Below are 16,946 nucleotides of genomic sequence, written 5' to 3'. Positions count from 1 at the left end.
TTTGGAGTAAAATCTCCCCAAGTTCAGGTTAACCATCAACGAACCCTGGCTTTAAAAAGCTGCCTCTGACCTCTGTCTGCTGCATCTGCAGTACTCACAGAGGCTCACTGCCCTCCCCCACTCCTGCAAGGAAGCACTGGCCCGTATTGCCCTGCTGGGGGATGGTCTGTATGTCAAATATGTTGCTCTGATTGGTTAATAAATAAAACACTGATTGGCCAGTAGCCAGGCAGGAGGAAGTATAGGCGGGACAAGGAGAGAGGAGAATTCTGGGAAGTGGAAGGCTGAGGCAGAGAGACACTGCCAGGCGCCGCCATGGCAAGGGAGATGTAAGGTACCGACCGGTAAGCCACGAGCCACGTGGCAAAGTATAGACTAATAGAAATGGGTTAATTTAAGATAAAAGAACTAGATAACAAAAAGCCTGCCATGGCCATACAGTTTGTAAATAATATAAGCATCTGTATGTTTATTTTATAAGTGGGTGTTGGACTGATGGGGCTTGGCAGACCCGGAGAGAAAACTCCAGCTATGTTGCCCCTCCCACCCAGAAGCCATCAGCTCTCCCATGGTTCCTGCACCAGTGCCTGGAGGAGCTGGAGCAGGTCTCCCTAAGGGGCTGTGCTGTGTCCTAGGGCACGAGCTGGAAAGAACAGATGGACAGGGGACAGGCTCTCACCTGGGCCGCGGCCTCGGTCAGCCCGCAGAGAGCCTTGGATGCGATCCCCACACATTCCCCGAAGGCAGGGAGGTCCCCAGTCTTGGCATTCTGTGAAATCCCTGCCATTGACTCGCCCAGAACCTGCAAAGACAGCAAGCAATCATTGAGTTTCTACTCCAACCCAGGGCTGCAGGAGGTTACCCTGCGGCTGTAACACTCAAGGCTACTTAATTGAAAATGTCTGTCACCTTTGCCCTTTTCTGTACCCAAGAGAGAGTCAAGAGAGTTGTACCGTTTTTTGTTTGATGAAGATAAATAAAGGATAAAAGTATAAGCCTTGCATCCAAAGGTTACTAGTATCTCCAGGAGTGTACAATCACTATACACAGATGATCAGGTAGAATCTATATAAAGCCTCTCATGGGCACATGGCCCAATCTGAGAACTACTTACTCCCAAGAGCATTAAATCACACCCGGGGAGCTAGACTTGAAGTTCTAGCCAGAAAGTAAAAGACATACTGTTCCTTGTACGATTAATCTATCAATTGAAAATTTACATAGAATTGTGTTAAAGTTATTTCCTAAACATTTTAAGCAGTTCGTCTTATTTTGAAAAGCACTGGCGCGTTCTTTCCTTGGCCTCATAACAGTTGATAAGGATTTTCACAGTCAGTGTGTAGCCTAGAGAGGTCAATGTCCTCTAAAGATCACACAGAAGGCCACATGGGCAGAGCAGAGCATTTATCCCAAATCTGGTGTCTTGTCCTCTGTGGGCTTTGGCATGTGCCAGGAGGAGAGTTTGTGCTCCAGGGCCACAGATGATGGAGTAGAAAATGTTCATCCTTGGGTGAGAGACTACATTGTATCAAATGTGACAGTTTCCTGAGACAATAAGCCATTTTGGAGAGCAAAAAAAATAAATTACTATCATTTCTTATATACAAAACAATCAAGTTTACACAAAGGTATGCAGAGCAGAGCAGCTAGGGAGTGTCTGTAAGTACAGGACTTCACCCTCTCTCCCACCCTCTTGAAGAAAGCCCTTCCTGGGTCAGGGAACTCAGTTGGCAGAGTGCTTGCCTAGCATGTATGAAGCCTTGGGTTACATGACCACCAAGAACAGCTTGTGGTGCAGCTGCAAGTCCACATTAGAGTACAAAAAAATCAACAGACTATACACATTTCAAAGTGACACATACCTCAAAAAAAAAAAAAAAAAACTTTTGAATTTAAGTATTTAAATCATACGTACCCTCATTTAGATAGCCCTTTATTCCATGAAAGCTGCTGAACAGAGGGCATTCTTGTCTTAGCACAACACAAACTGAGCCCTTGACATCATCAAGACAGATGGCTCGCCAAGACGGAGTGATGGAAACTGGAAACCAGCATGTATGGGTACCAGGACCAAGGCCAGGTGGCAAAAGTTCAAACCCCAATTGTCTCTCTGGTACCTCCTTGTCACTTTCTGATTCTTAGGCATTCTCCTCCATTCTCGTTCTTCAACGACTCTTAGCATTGCTTTTTCTAATTACCACCGTCAGCCAGTTAAACAGTAAGGAGTCAGATTTTACTGAGGAAAGATGGAGGAAGGCCTAGAAGCCATGGTAGTTTTCCAATACTTCTCTTCCCAACCACTCAAAACCCCTGTTTACTCCCCTCGAAAATGTATGCTATAATTGGATAGAAGAAAATATTAACAAGGGCCTTTCATGAAAGCCAAGGTCATAGGATGGCTTTCCACAGCAGTTCAGCCTCCAGTATAGACTACACATGACTGGATTCACAGTGAGACCCATCTCATAAGCAGTGGTTTTCAAAGAAGGGTTCCCAGACAACAGAAACAGGATGGGGAACCCCTCAGAAATGCATGCACCTCAAATCTTGGGGCTGGGGTCTGGCAACTGGTGTTTCCCAAGCTTTCTACATGGTTCTGCAATACCCTAAGTGTTGAGTAACACTTCAGCAAAGTACTACATGACAAGGTCTCATCATATTGGGCCACCCAGTGGTGAGGTCACTATATTGGGTCACCCAGTGGTGAGGTAGGTGCACTCAAAGCCTTTCTCAATTTCTCCCCACTGAGGAGCAGTGTTGATATCTATGTTTTGGCACAGACAGTGTGATAGTTAATACCGACTGTGAACTTGACAGGCTCTAAATGTATCAAGGAAATAAGGCTCTGAGTATGTGTGGAAGGGAGTTTCTAGACTGGGTTAGTTAAGAAGGGAAGACCCACCCTAAATGTGGGTGGCAATATCCACAGGACTGGGGTCCTCCTGGACTTCATAAAAAGGAAAAATTGAGCTGAACACTAGCAGCAATCTCTCTCTGCTTTCTGGTTGTAGATGTGGTGTGACTAGACTGACTCATGTTCTTTTCATCATGCTGTACCTTCAAATTTAAGCCCAAACCAACCCTCCCTTCTTTGGGTTGCCTTCTGTTGGTTGTTTTATCACTGCAGTGAGGAAAGTGACGAACACAGACAGGCTCACCTTGGAGTTTTCCATCACACTCTCAATGCAGTCAAAGTAAGAGAGGTCACTCACAGGTTCATTGGGGTTTTCCAGCATCCCCTTGACAGTCTACAAAGGAGAACACAACTTAGAAAGTGAGCCAGAGGCACAGAAGGAAAGTCATTGTGAAGTACAACCATTACTACCCCTTGCTGGACTAGGACAAGGGCCCTGATTGCTCATTCATTCAGTCATAGGAGGAACTCAAATCAGGCTGTCAAGACTTCAGATTCCCTGCCAGCAAAAACAAGGACGGGGGTGGGAGCCCCAGGTTACTGTTGCCTGGGGTGGGACTGTCACTTCAGTATGGGAAGTACCTACAGGGGGACTATCAAAAGCAAATCTGGAGTTAATGCAAAGCAATATATTCATGGTCGGCTAACACAATTTCTCCACTGGGTAACTGAAGAGCTTACATTCCAAGGACACATTCATTTACTCCTTCATGGTTAATAAGGACTCTCAACATTTCAGTTCTGGGACCTTCTAATGGAAGTACATGGAAGAAGATAATTCCCAAAGATGGCCCGTTGGGATGGTTCCTTTGTTATTGATTTAAACAGAATAGAAAATGTCTACTCTTGTTTAGGTACCCATTTAGGAAATGGGTGGAGGTCTGTTTCTCTGTCTCTCCAAATCAGTGAAAATCATCACTAGCTCTCTCAGTGCAATGACCTTGGATTACCACCCACGAGGAGTTCTTCCAGTGACACAGCCTGGATGGAGATGGATCCTTGAATCTGCTCACCATCAACAGACTGACCACTAGGAGTCAGCAGCCTCTGGGGACACAGTCAACCAAAGGACAACACAGCCGAGTTCCAAAGGGTGCACATGGGATAATGGGAGCTGCTGATACACATCACTTAAAGATACAGGAAAGAGGGTGATACAACGCATGCGCTTACTTCATTGAAAGCCTCTTCTTGGAAAACTAAAACTTTTTCAGTACCAGTGATCCAGTTAGAAGCCATCATCGTGGCAAACAAGGATACCTTTAAAGCACACGGTACCTAGGCTAATAAATCTTATTTAGACCAACTGCCTATGTGTCATAATATTTTTAAAGTGAAATGAGCATGACAGAGCAGTGAACAGCTCACACGTGTGGCTGATTCTGGTTGTCAACTCAACACACTCGGAGAGAGGGAACCCCAAATGAAGAGCTGCCTCCTGAGACTATACTGTGGGCATGCCTCTGGGACATTATCTTGATTGCTAAGTGATGTAAGAAGGCCCAGCCTGGGCTGGAGAGATGGCTCAGGGGTTAAGAGCACTGCTTGCTCTTCCAAAGGTCCTGAGTTCAATTCCCAGCAACCACATGTGGCTCACAACCATCTGTAATGAATCTGTGCCCTTTCTGGCTGCAGCATACATGCAGGCAGAATATTGTATACATAATAAATAAATAAATCCTTATTAAAAAAAAAAAAAAAAAGGCCAGCCTATGTGAGGCACCATTACTAGGCAGATAGATAGGCCTGGGCTGTACAAGAAAGGTGAGCTGGACATGAGCCTAGGAGGAAGCCAGTATGCAACATTCCTCTATGGTTTCTGCTTCAAGTTCCTGCCTTGAGTTCTTGCCTTGGCTTCCCTCACTGAGGAACTGTCACCTGTAAGCTAAATCAGACTCTTCCTCCCACAAGTTGCTTTTGGTTATGGTGTTCATCACAGCAACAGAAAGCATGCCGGAACACCGTGTAAGACCCATTCCCAGAAGTTTTCAAATGCTTCCGTCCTGCCCTGTCAGACCCTTTCCCTTCCACTCTGCCTATCTCTGTCATCAGGGCCTCGATCAAGCATTCAGAAGCTGCCACGAGTATTCCCACGGAGTCAGACCCATGCTAGCCATGCAGACAACTGGACGGACAGAACGGCAGGTACAAACAAGTTGTGTCTACTGAGATAACCACTGAGCCCATTCAATCGGCTCTGTGAAGGTGAGGGCGACTTTACATATGAGTAGGCACAACTGGCTTCTTTACCCACAGCCTTTCTACGAGAAACACGCAGAGTTTCAGATATAAACACAGGCATAAATGCAAGTCAAAGGCATCCACAAGCACCACTAGAAGTCTCCTAAGTTATGCAGTGGCAAGTACTCCTCTTGACCTCCTCCAGTGTGTCCCCTGCATGTGGCATGTGTGTTTGCTTGTGTGAAGATGTGTGCACATGGGTATGGTGTTGTGGAGTGACCTTTTTGTACACTGTGAAGATGTGTCACTCTGATTTAATAAAAAGTCGAATGGCCAATGGCTAGGCAGGATTTCCAGGCACAGAGGATGCTGGGAAGGAAAAGGGTGGAGATGCCAGGAGATGCAGAGGAAGCAGCATGGGCAGCACAGGGTAAAGGTAACCGAGCCATGTAAAAGAATGCAGATTAAAAGATATGGGTTAATGTAAGTTACAAGAGTTAGTTAGAAACAAGCCTAAGCTACCGGCTGAACTTTCATAATTAATAATAAGCTTCTGCCATTTTCTTTCTTTCTTTCTTTCTTTCTTTCTTTCTTTCTTTCTTTCTTTCTTTCTTTCTTTCTTTCTTTCTTTCTTCCTTTTTTTTTTTTTTTTTTTTTTTTTTGTGAACTGGTAACCCAAAGAAAAATCCACCAACATTATGGTGTCCATAGGTCAACTTCAGGTGCATTCCTCAGGTGCCATCAACTTTGGTTTTGAGACAAAATCTCTAGGATGTCTGACAAGCAAGCCTCATGGATCAGTCTGTTTCCATGTTTCCACCACCATGCCCAACTTCTGTGTGTGGCCTAGGGCTAGAACCCCAGGTGCTCCTGTTTGTGGCATGTACTTTACCAAGGTGGCTACCTCTCCAGCCCCAGCCTCCATATCTCTCCCAGTTATCCGAGAATAATCTCTTTAATACTTTATAGGCAAAGTTTGCTCATTGGCAGTCTACACTCAATTTACCACTTCCTGTTTGAATGGAAAGACCTTTTACCAAAATACACATTGGCCTAGAAGGAGAAGGAACACTGGTAAACATACTACAAGATGCCATCTTCTCTAGTGCCTCCCAGCCTCCTAGGAGAGACAGAAGGCAAGGACAGAAGAGAGACACTCACCAACAGGCGAAGAGACCCAGGGACACAGGCCCAGAGTGCTCCCACCCTTGGCAGCCTTCCAGGGCACTCACCTCAAGCTCCCGCAGGGCATTGTCACACTCCTTCTGCCCCGGGGCCTGCTGGGTACACAACATGATGAGCTGATTGATGCTCTCTGTGACAGCCCTAGGGCAGGGACAGAAAGGAGCACAGGTTTGGTGTTACTGTTTTATTTTACTGGTCTGTGTGTTTACACACTTCAGCCATTTCCCTCAGCAGAGGGGAGAAGTGACTAGTTAGGCTGTGGTCCCCATGAGGCCACTCCCACAAGCTCTCGCTATACAACCCAAATGAAACACACCCAGGGACGAGGAGAAGGTAGACCCCCCACCTTGCTTCTGATTACCCATCTGATTTCTCAAGGGCTCTAACGGTCCCCTTAAGAAATTAAGACTATCCTTTGATATATTCATGAGAGACAATGAAGCTGCAAACAGCAAAGAGACCGGACTGACACCATTTTCAGGACCCTTTGGTGGCAGTCTTCAAGGAACAAGATTATCCAGTCAGGAGGCTCTTTCGGACAGCCTTGGTACATTTTGATCATTTTCAAATACTACAAGCAGAGAGTTAAATTTGCCAAGCACTTAAAATTTCTACTTGCCAGTAAAGAGTGTGTGGATGACTAGGCCTGAGTAGCCAAGTCCCAGTCTTTGAAACAGCTATTATTATTTTTTTATTAACACCAATAGGGTTACATCAGAGCCTATGGTATTATTTTACATGTATTTCTATTTTCAGAACTTAGAAAGCAAACCCAGTTTTTTTCCTGCTCTACTATGAGAAGCCCCTGGCTTACCTTGGCCTGGGTTATGGATAATTTAGCAACTCAAGCTCTCTTCTGATTAGGTTCTCCAAGGTGGGAAACAGCTGATTTGCTTTTAGTTTAGGGGCAAACGGAAGTCTGTTTTAACAGAACCTGTGGAGATTGCATCTTTTCTCCACTGAATTGCTTTGGTAAGTACACTCTGTCGGCCACGTTTGTGGGGGTCTGCCTCTGGATTCTATTCTGTTCCACTGACCAATGGTCTGTTCTTTCTGCAATGTCACACTATCTTTAGTGTTATCGCTTTATAGTGAATCTTAGAGGGCCGGAGAGATGGCTCAGTGATTGAGAGACCGCACTACTCTCGAAAGAGACCCGAGCTTGGTTTCTAGTATCTGTGTCAGGCAGCTCACAACTGCCTCTAACTCTACTGGCACCCACTCTCAAATGTAAACACACACACACACACACACACACACACACACACACACACACACACACACCTTTTAAAAACCAAAAAATAAGTCTTGAAATTGCATAGAAATGATAAATACCTAGGCATTAGAAATGCTAATCACAAGCCCAGTGGTGGTGTCCCATGCCTTTAATCCCAGCACCCAAGAGGAAGAGGGAAGTGAATCTCTGAGTTCGAGGCCAGCCTGGTCTACAGAGCAAGTTCCAGGAAGGTCAGGGACACACAAAGAAACCCCATCTCCAACATCCCCCCAAGAGAAATGCTAATCATTGATATCATCATTGCACATTGTACACATGTACTGAATTGTTATATGTATTAATATTAATTATAATTAACATTATATATATTATATATAATATATAACATATAATAATTAATATATAATATATATAAATACTATGTGTCAGTAAAAGCAATAAATCTCTTATGTTTCATAAATGAGGACTCCAAAAGATGTGATAACTCCTTAGGAGGGAGTTATAAATAAGGCAAAGATAAAAAGACTTAAATCCATGCCTGCCTACGTGGCTCTAAAGCCGACCCCAAGCCTTCTTCTACAGGTCCAAACTTCTGGCCAGCTCAGAATTCTGCTCATACTTCCTACCTGCCACAGCTGACGAGCAACCGAGAACAACCAAGGCCAAAATAAGACCCATGTGGTTAGTTAGTAACACCGCCTAATAAAAGAGATCCCCGTTTTATTAATTTAACAGACTTTTCAGCTCGCCACAGAATATCAAATTAGATGGAAAATGATGTTGCCAACATACAAAGGCAATTAGCTAAATTATGCAATCAAATGTTGCTTTCCATTTTAAGCTTAGCTAGGGAGGATGAGAAGAAGAAAAACATTCTCAAACTTAAGCGAGAACCCCAAAATAGTAGCTGTAGGATGGATGCTTGTGGCTTGTGGAAAAGTGCTTTATTAGGGTGTCATCAGAAAGTGCCACGTTTCCTTCCACAGGGAAAGGAAGAAGACTAGGGAGGCAGAGCAGTCCCTAGCTCCAGGGAGGGACCTGGGAGGGTAAGGCCACAATGTGTACATCTGAAATGTTCCTCAGAGAGCTCAATGCCATCTCCTGCTTGGCAGCTCTCAAGACCAAATTCTGAGGGGATAGGCAAGCATACGTCACTGTAGTAAGGTTTAGAGAATGTCCTGATTGTGAAAACATGATCATTAGACCTTATTTCTACACATCACAGAAGTTTTCCAGCAAATCCATTCCTCCTTAAATCTCTCTCTCTCTCTCTCTCTCTCTCTCTCTCTCTCTCTCTCTCTGTGTGTGTGTGTGTGTGTGTGTGTGTGCGCGTGTGCGCGTGTCTTAAAGTGTACTAGTTTGCCGGAGAGAACCCAGGATCTGTCTCTGCCTCTCTTTGACCCATGACCCTTACCACCAGCACTAGGCGTACATACAGAAGCCAGTGACCACACTCAGGTTTTTATGGGTGCTCTGGGGATCTGAACTCAGGTCCTTACACTTGTGCAGCAGGCATCTTCTCATCCCCTATCTGGTTTACAGATTAAAATTTATTGTTATTATTTTTATTTAAAAATATTTTTATTAATTATTCTCAGAATTTCATACAATGTATTTTGACCATATTCACCCCCGACCCAACTCTTCCTCTTAACTTCTCCCTGATCTATCCTCACCTCAATGGCTCTTTAAAAAAAAAAAAAAAAAACCATCCACTTTAATTACGCTGCCTGTATGCTTACGGATGTAGGGCTATTCACTGAGTTGATCCCCCTACTAGGAGCCACACCCTTAAGGAAAGCTGGCTCTCCCTCCCCCAGGAGCCACCAACGGCCCACAGTCGCTCAGACAAGGGTAGGGGCTCATGAAACCATTGCCACCCCGTGTTAGAATGCTGACTGGTTGGCTCTTGTGTGCAGGCAGGCACAGCGGCTGGGAGCTCCCAAGTGCTACTGTGGGGGGATTTTTCCACTCAGAAAGTGTTGACAACTGGTGAGTCCAGAGGAAACAGCGCTGTGAGAAAGAGGCTCCTTTTCCTAGCCTTTTATTGTTATAGCTGTGAAAAAAAAAACTGTAAATTGAAAGATGAGAATAAGGAAAAAAAAAAAAAACAAAACAAACAAAACTAGGCAGACTAGTGGTTTGTGGCTGGACAAACTACGAAAACGCTGGCATGCACATCTAAATGAGTCACTTAGGTAATTGATCCATGACCAAACAGTTACAGTATGAGTAATCTCTATCAGACATCTTAGAGTCTGGTTGACAACGCTATATAAACCCAGTGACTCCGAGGCAAATGAACACTTGACAATAGGAAATAACGTTTATGTGTTTCACACGATAGCAGTGATTTTCACCAGGAAAGAATCAGCAGGGACCCTGCCTGTGCCACAATGAAAGACTGGCCAAATAAGTACACAGGTTATAACAGGGTTTGGGGGTGGTGACTGAAAGTCATAATGCATAACATATTGCTAATGTACTAGAATATACACGATATATGCCTAAATACAATACAATCGAAAAAACGGTCTAAACAGTGAATCTATTCCCTGTACAAATGATAGACTGAAACACATAAAAGGGTTAACAGTGAGTTTACACTGTTGTTTTAAACGTAAATTGTAACAAATCTCAAAAAATTATACATACATTGACCAATTTATATATAATAAAAAGTCACCAAAACAAGCAGGATTTGGGCTCTGTAAATTCAAAGCTACATCAATTTATTTCTTTAATATAAAAAGGTTAGGGCTGGGGAGAGGGCTCAGTTGGTAAATCAGTTGCTGTCTAGGTCTGAGGAACTGACTTCAGATGCCCAGCACCCACGTAGAAAGCAGGCTGCGGTGGCACACACCTGTATCCCAACACTGGGCAGGCAGAGACAAGGAGGATGCCTGGGACTGGTTGACCAGCCAGTCTATCTGAGACTGAGAGTTCCATGATCAACGAGAGACCCTGGTTCATAGAGTAAGATGGAGAGTGACTGAATAAGACAGCCACCGTTTACCACTGGTCTCCACATGCACATACATAAGTATATGCACACACAAACACATACACAACAAAAATAGGTTAAACAGTCATATTTCCTAGTCTACAGATTGTGTTTTCTTGTCCCTGTCTGTCTGTCTGTGTATCTATCTATCTATCTATCTATCTATCTATCTATCTATCTATCTATCTATCTATCCTTTTTTTTCAGTCAAGGTTTCTCTATTTAAGAGCCTGGCTATCTGGGAACTTACTCTGGAGACTAGACTGGCCTGGATCTCTTGCCTCTTCCTCCTGAAAGGCGTGCACCAGCACACCCAGCCTATGCTTTGTCTTTTATCTAGGTATATTTAAAGAATGGAGATCTGCAACCTCGGAGACTAACAGGGGGTTCTAAAGTAAAATTACTTAGTTCCAGAGACACTGAACTGACTCAAATTTGGCAGATCTGGCTGGAATTTTTTCTTTTCTACTTCATTGAGACAGAGTCTTATTATGTAGTGCTGGAATCATCACAAGGTAAAAAAGTCACCTGTTACGGAACTTGGAGGGGAAACAAAACACGACTAGTCTCTTCTGCAAGGAGTCGGGGAGAGAGGCAGTCAGCTTCTCTGTAAGCGGCCTCTGGGCCATATTCTGCCCAAGGCTTGGAGACTTAAAAACAAATGGAGTTTAACCCTCCCTAGGCCAGCAAGGTGCTGGCAATCTGGCTGAGAAGCAAGAGGACAAAGGTAAGACATCGAGACAGACATGACCGGGGGCAGGACAGGAAAAACGGCCGACAAGCAGATCAAAGCATGGAAAAAAATCAGCCCCGGTCCTGGGCTGGGACTCCGCACAAGCGAAGGTGTGAATGAGGGTTAAGGATGCTGCCAAAAGAGTCTATGCTGCGTTAGAGCCTGGACTGGAGGAAGGCCGAGACCAACAAAAAAAGGAAAGCTGCCATTTATATTTTTCTTTGTTATTGGGTACAGGCCACCCTCCCTTCGCGCAGCTTGCTTGTTCATCCTTTGTCACAGTCTCTGGAAGTGGGGGAAAAAAAAGCCTGTCTATCAGGACCCAAGGGGACACAAGGAGCTTCTGTTTCCCAGGGAAGACCCTCAGAAGACGGGACAACAGCCAGCCAGCTGTTCCTGTGGCAAGGGTGATCCATGTTGACACCGACCCGTGTGGACAGTGCTCAGAGGGAATGAGTTGAGACCTTCCTGCAGCTGTAGACTGGGTTTCCATTCCAGGCCCAAGTTCAAGGAGTGTCAGACCAAGACCCCAGCTCCTGGGTGGGGAGAGGTCAGATCAATTGGTCGACAGAGGAATGAATTGGCCTGACTTGGCAGAGATGAGCCAGAGCTTGGCCAGTCACACAGGAAGATGACCAAGACGGGCACAAGACAGAATCCCACTCCTTCCCCACAGGTGCCATAAACCAAAGGCCCATCATCAAGCCCCCCCGAGGTGCTGAGGCAGAGTTCAGAGGTGAGGAAAGATAACCTCAGTATTTTCTTCAAAAGCAACTTCGGTGCCCAGAGCACGAAGGATCACAGAGCCCCAAAGAACAAGGGGTATATATAGCAAAGTTGACAGCCACAGGACAGGCAAGCTAGGACCATGCACAGAGGGACAAACAGGACTGGGCTGTTGCCAGAATGGACAGGACTGTGGACCTGAAGAAAGAGGACTCTGTTGCTCAGTCTCCTATGTACTCATATGAGCCTATGTGTGTGTGCACCTAACATCCAGTACCCAGCACCCAGTACCCAGTACCCAGCACCCAGCACCCAGCTCTGGCCTTGGCCCCTTCAGACCCTTTATATACATATCTACGAAGAACCTACGAAACAAGCATGGACAGATGATCCCCTAATCAGATGAAGCTTGTGTCTCCACGGGAGCTTGCCCTGGATATGGCTGGAGTACCTGCTGAAGAACCAGGAGCAGAAGGAGCCAAAACACACCAAGAAATCACAAAGGAGGTACCAGGATCATGGCATCACGTCTATTCCACACCACTACTTCCATGTGAGATGTTTTGAGTACCTTCTTGGCTTTAAAATCCTCAGTCTCCCCAGGTGGTGGTGGCCCAGGCCTTACGCCCCAGCACTCAGGAGACAGAGGCAGGTGCCTCTGCAAATTCGAGGCCAGCCTGGTCTACAGAGTGAGTTCCAGGACAGCCAGAACTGTTACACAGGGACACCCTGTCTCAAAAAATAAATAAATAAATAAATAAACAAAATAAAACAAAACAAAAACAACAAAATAAACAAAACCAAAGAAAAACCTTCAAGTTCCGTGTTTACTGTCAGCCTGGAAGCTGGGTCACAGGCTGAGATTTTCCATCTGGGCTCCTGTTCTCAAGTGCTACCACCAGGGGGCCTGTGGATACCTGGAGCCATAATTCTTTTCTGGTCTATGTGGCCTTCTATAGTTAGCTTTTAAAAAGCCAATTTATATTCTCCCCTTCTTCCCATAGTTCAAGAGAGTGAACAGCTCATTAAAGCTGGAAACTACAATTTGGAAATGATGCAAAAAAATGAAGATAATAAAAAACATTGGAGTTCAGACACCTGGAAACATCAGCTGTCTTTCCCAAAGGCTCTTGGCAGGAAAAAAATGTAAGGGGGAAAAAAAAAAAGAAGCCTTTCAAGGAGGGGGGACTGAATAGAACAGATGCCCACCCTGTGCGCGCCCCCACTGTCCAAGGAGGGTATGTGTTTTACTAGAGCAATGACAAGTGAAATACAGACTGGGGCGGGCTGGTGAGAGGAAAACTTTGCAGTCCCCTGTGGCGCTGGCTACTGTCTGCCACTAAATGTTCCTGCGGCTCCCATCGTTCGTACTGACTGTCACCTTGACAGGCTCTAGAATCGCCCAGGAGACAAATCACTACCCGTGCCTGTGAGGAAGATTCTGGATTGTGTTAACAGAGGCGAGAAGGCCCACCCTAACTGTGGGTGGCACCATTCCATGGGCGGGGGGCCTGAGCACCAGTGCTCACTGCTCTCCTTCCTGAGGACAGAGGCAATGTGAACAGCTGCCTCAAAGCCTTGCCGCCAAGACTTCCCTGCCCGGGCGGACTGGACCCTCAAGCTCTGAGCAAAAATAAGACCTTATTTCCTTAGGTTGTTCTTGTCAGACATGTTGTCATAGCAGAAAGACAAAGGATAAGGCAGAAGTTAAGTGAGTAAACCCGAAGGCTTGCTAGAGAATTGTCTATCCCTCCACAAAAAAAGGCAAACACAAATTTCAAACATTCGCTCAGGTCAACACGGAAGGAGAGACAGGATGCCACTATTAGCACCATAAACACTAAAAACTGCTGAAGGCAGCTGGCCTTACACCCCACTTTACAGGCAGCAAAGCTTGGGCAGGTTGACCCACCTGAATACCTGACCGGGCAGGTAGACCATTAAAGCACCTTGGATTAGAATTTAGGTTTTTGAACTCAGACAGCTTAAAGACAGGAACAACAACAAAATAAAACAACAACAACAACAAAAAAAACCCAAACAAAACCCAAGTTAAAAATCAAATGCCAGTCCAGTGCATGCCTTTGTTCCTAACAGTGGGGAGGCAGAGGCAAGCAGATTTCCGGGAGTTGTAGGCCAGGGTAGTCTACATAGGGAGTTCCTCGACATTCAGGGCTACACAGAGAGACCCCGTCTCAAAATAAATAGGTAAGTAAGCTCACAAACCTAAATGAATAAAGTTCAAGCAGAATTGAAGCTTATCACAAATGTGCACATTTTGAAAAGGTTTCCCCTTATTCTCTGTCCCCAGTCACCTCTCAGTCCCCACCCCCAGTGTTGTTATACATAATGTGAAACGATGCTGAGGATCTAGGTAACACCAAAGAGTCACAACACAGCCTTTGCTTGCAGTGTGGGACAATGAACCTGAGACCGCTTGTGTGAGACGGTCCTGGGCCATCCCAGCAGCCCAGGACCACACACACCGGCAGTCAATCCTACTCACTGAGCTCAAAGTGTCACAGTGGTGGCTGGGCAGCAGAAACCGTACTACATCCCTAAAGTGAGTACAAGGAGTGAGTGGAGGGAAGGGTACTGAAATCACCCCAAACTTGGCTTCACATTTTAATTCAGGTCAGTAACAGTGTACATCCATTGTCACCCCCTGACCCTAAACCACAGCCCTCCTGCAAGTGATGGGTAGAACACAGAAAATCTACTCCAACATGGATGCCAGTGTGTAGTACATGCCCAGCGTCGACAGAATGGCTTGAGCACTGTATCTAAGTACGTCCCGATGTCTATCCCAGTGAGCACATTATTTCTTACAAAATCTGAACAACATAATGCTGCTTTAAACAATCTACTTAGGGGTCAGGGAGTTCAAATGATTGCACAGCAATCATGAGGACCAGTGTTCACATTCCTAGAACTTACGTAAAGTGCTGACTGAACGTGGTGGCCCACATGTAATTCTAACCTTGGCAGATGGAGACAGGGTTGGCTAGTGAGACCACTAGCCCTATCAGCAAACTCTGGGTTTGACTAAGACACCCTGCTCGATAAATAAGGTGGAAGATCGACAGAGTATGTTCAAGGATGATTCCCAACATCCACTTCAGGATTTTACATATGTGATCACACACCTGAATTCACAGACATGCACACACACCATACTATACATGAACATGAATATGAAAGAAAAAAAAAACTACTTAAACTATCATGTTTACAAGTCAGTGCAGCCTAAGTAAGAATCAAAGAGGCCATCTGGGAAGATGGAAGACATTCTTAGTGGGCCCAAAATACAGGAATGAGTTAATTTTACAGAAAGCCAGAATTTCCATCAATTTACTCTACCTTGGACAAGGATAGCAGCAATTCTTTGCTCAGCCAAAGTGGCAGGACGCTGAGCACACCCTTCAAATGTGACAGAACCCTTTACACATCCATAAAGCACATCTCACCACACTCTTACCTTGCAGCTGCAGCCAGAAGATTTTTTGCGTTGGGAGCTCCAGGATCTACAGAGAGAGACTTGGCAGCTAAGAGCAGCTTGCTGGATGCCATAGAGATATTCTTAAGGTTCCCTATCACTTGCATCTGATCTTCTTTCGTCTGGAGAGTCAAAAGGAAACAGAGTCAGTTGGGACCGACTACAGCTTCCCAGGAAGCTCTCAGTGAGCTAGGAACAACTCCCAAGGTGGAGGCACAGACGACACCCGAGCAGTCGGTCTGCAGATGTGCAACCAGAGTCTGCTCGTCCCGGAGCAGATGCTCAGAGCAAGACGCACGTGGCAGAGAAGGAAATCCATGTCCAAATGGGCCAGCCAGGAGTTCTGCTTTCTCGTTATCTGGGAGTATCGAGGGACTGGGAGGAGAGAATGAGAGCCGCACCAGGGCACAGACTGGGCAATGATTTGAGCATCTTGCTCAACAATGCTGGAGTTGTCAAGCATCTTGTACATCCCAGCCTGGCACAAACGCCCAGCACTATGTAGATATGCAGAGCCGACAGCATCCCAGAAGGATCCGACTGGTGAAGAACACGCTTCTCACTCAGCTTGCTAACTGACAAATTACCTTCTGTAGAAAATGTAGCAGGAAATACCCTGGGTATCTTTTTAGGGAGCTCACAAAACCTCAAAAAAAAAAAAAAAAAAAAAAAAAAAAAAAAAAAAAAAAAAAAGCAAAGCAAAACAAATTAACAAAAAAACCAGCCCTGCTATCTGATGCCAGACCAGTCATGTTCCCTAGCTATAAATAAGTGGCTCATCTCTCTGTCCGAATGAGGTCATTTTTAACCACCTGAAAGTACCAGATATAATCCATTCAAACAAATCTACCAAACTACAAATACACACATATGTGTGTTCATGTTTGTGCATTTTTCCACTTCATCTCTGATACAAATTCTCTCCCTTCCTACCCTCTACCTGCCCGCCCCCCTCCCCCCCAATGCAAGTAAAATGATATAGGCTCTGTTGCTGGTGGAGTGTGGGAAAAGTCAGAATCATCCCCAGCACGGCTGTGCATGCCAAGCCTGTGAGGTCACAGACTTTCCAAGGCAGTCAAGGAAGATGCTGTAGCTTGTTTACAGGATCCTGCTTCCCACTCACCTAGCTGCCCTCAGCTGGGGGGTCTACCAGAGCGAGGAGGCTCAGGTGAGCAACGTGAAGCCACCTTCCCACCTACCTGTGCCTGGCCAGCCATCTCAATGCCAGCATCCAGGAACTCATCGAAGTCATCACTGAACTTTCCAGAAGCGGCCGCCAGCTCTCCACTCTGGCCCCTCGTGGCGTGGACGACCTCCCCAGCAGACTGGTTCAGATCAGCAGCAGCCTGGTTCAGCTCACTCTGGGCTTCCTGGAAAGGCTTTGTGCTGGGAGGTAGCTGTCAGGACAGAAGACACATGTCATGGGAAGTTTTACTTTGCGTCAGAGGGGCAAAGGTATTGTGGATGGAA

General features: G+C 45.6%; 1 protein-coding gene across 1 annotated transcript in view; it reads right to left on the bottom strand.

Annotated features, from left to right (window-relative positions):
* Tln2 (talin 2) overlaps positions 1–16,946 on the bottom strand; it is a 427,714-nt gene that overhangs the window by 88,976 nt on the left and 321,792 nt on the right. Inside the window, exons 31-35 of the mRNA XM_028864471.2 lie at positions 16,676–16,873; positions 15,459–15,598; positions 6,328–6,421; positions 3,159–3,248; positions 680–802 (exon numbers count right to left, since the gene is read on the bottom strand). Coding sequence (XP_028720304.1) covers positions 680–802; positions 3,159–3,248; positions 6,328–6,421; positions 15,459–15,598; positions 16,676–16,873 — 645 coding nt within the window. The remainder of the gene's footprint in view (positions 1–679; positions 803–3,158; positions 3,249–6,327; positions 6,422–15,458; positions 15,599–16,675; positions 16,874–16,946) is intronic.

Source organism: Peromyscus leucopus, chromosome 7 (genome assembly GCF_004664715.2).
Source record: "Peromyscus leucopus breed LL Stock chromosome 7, UCI_PerLeu_2.1, whole genome shotgun sequence".
Classification (NCBI taxonomy): Eukaryota; Metazoa; Chordata; class Mammalia; order Rodentia; family Cricetidae; genus Peromyscus; species Peromyscus leucopus.
The sequence above is the reverse complement of the archived record's forward strand: the minus strand, read 5'-3'. Positions and strand labels throughout refer to the sequence as shown.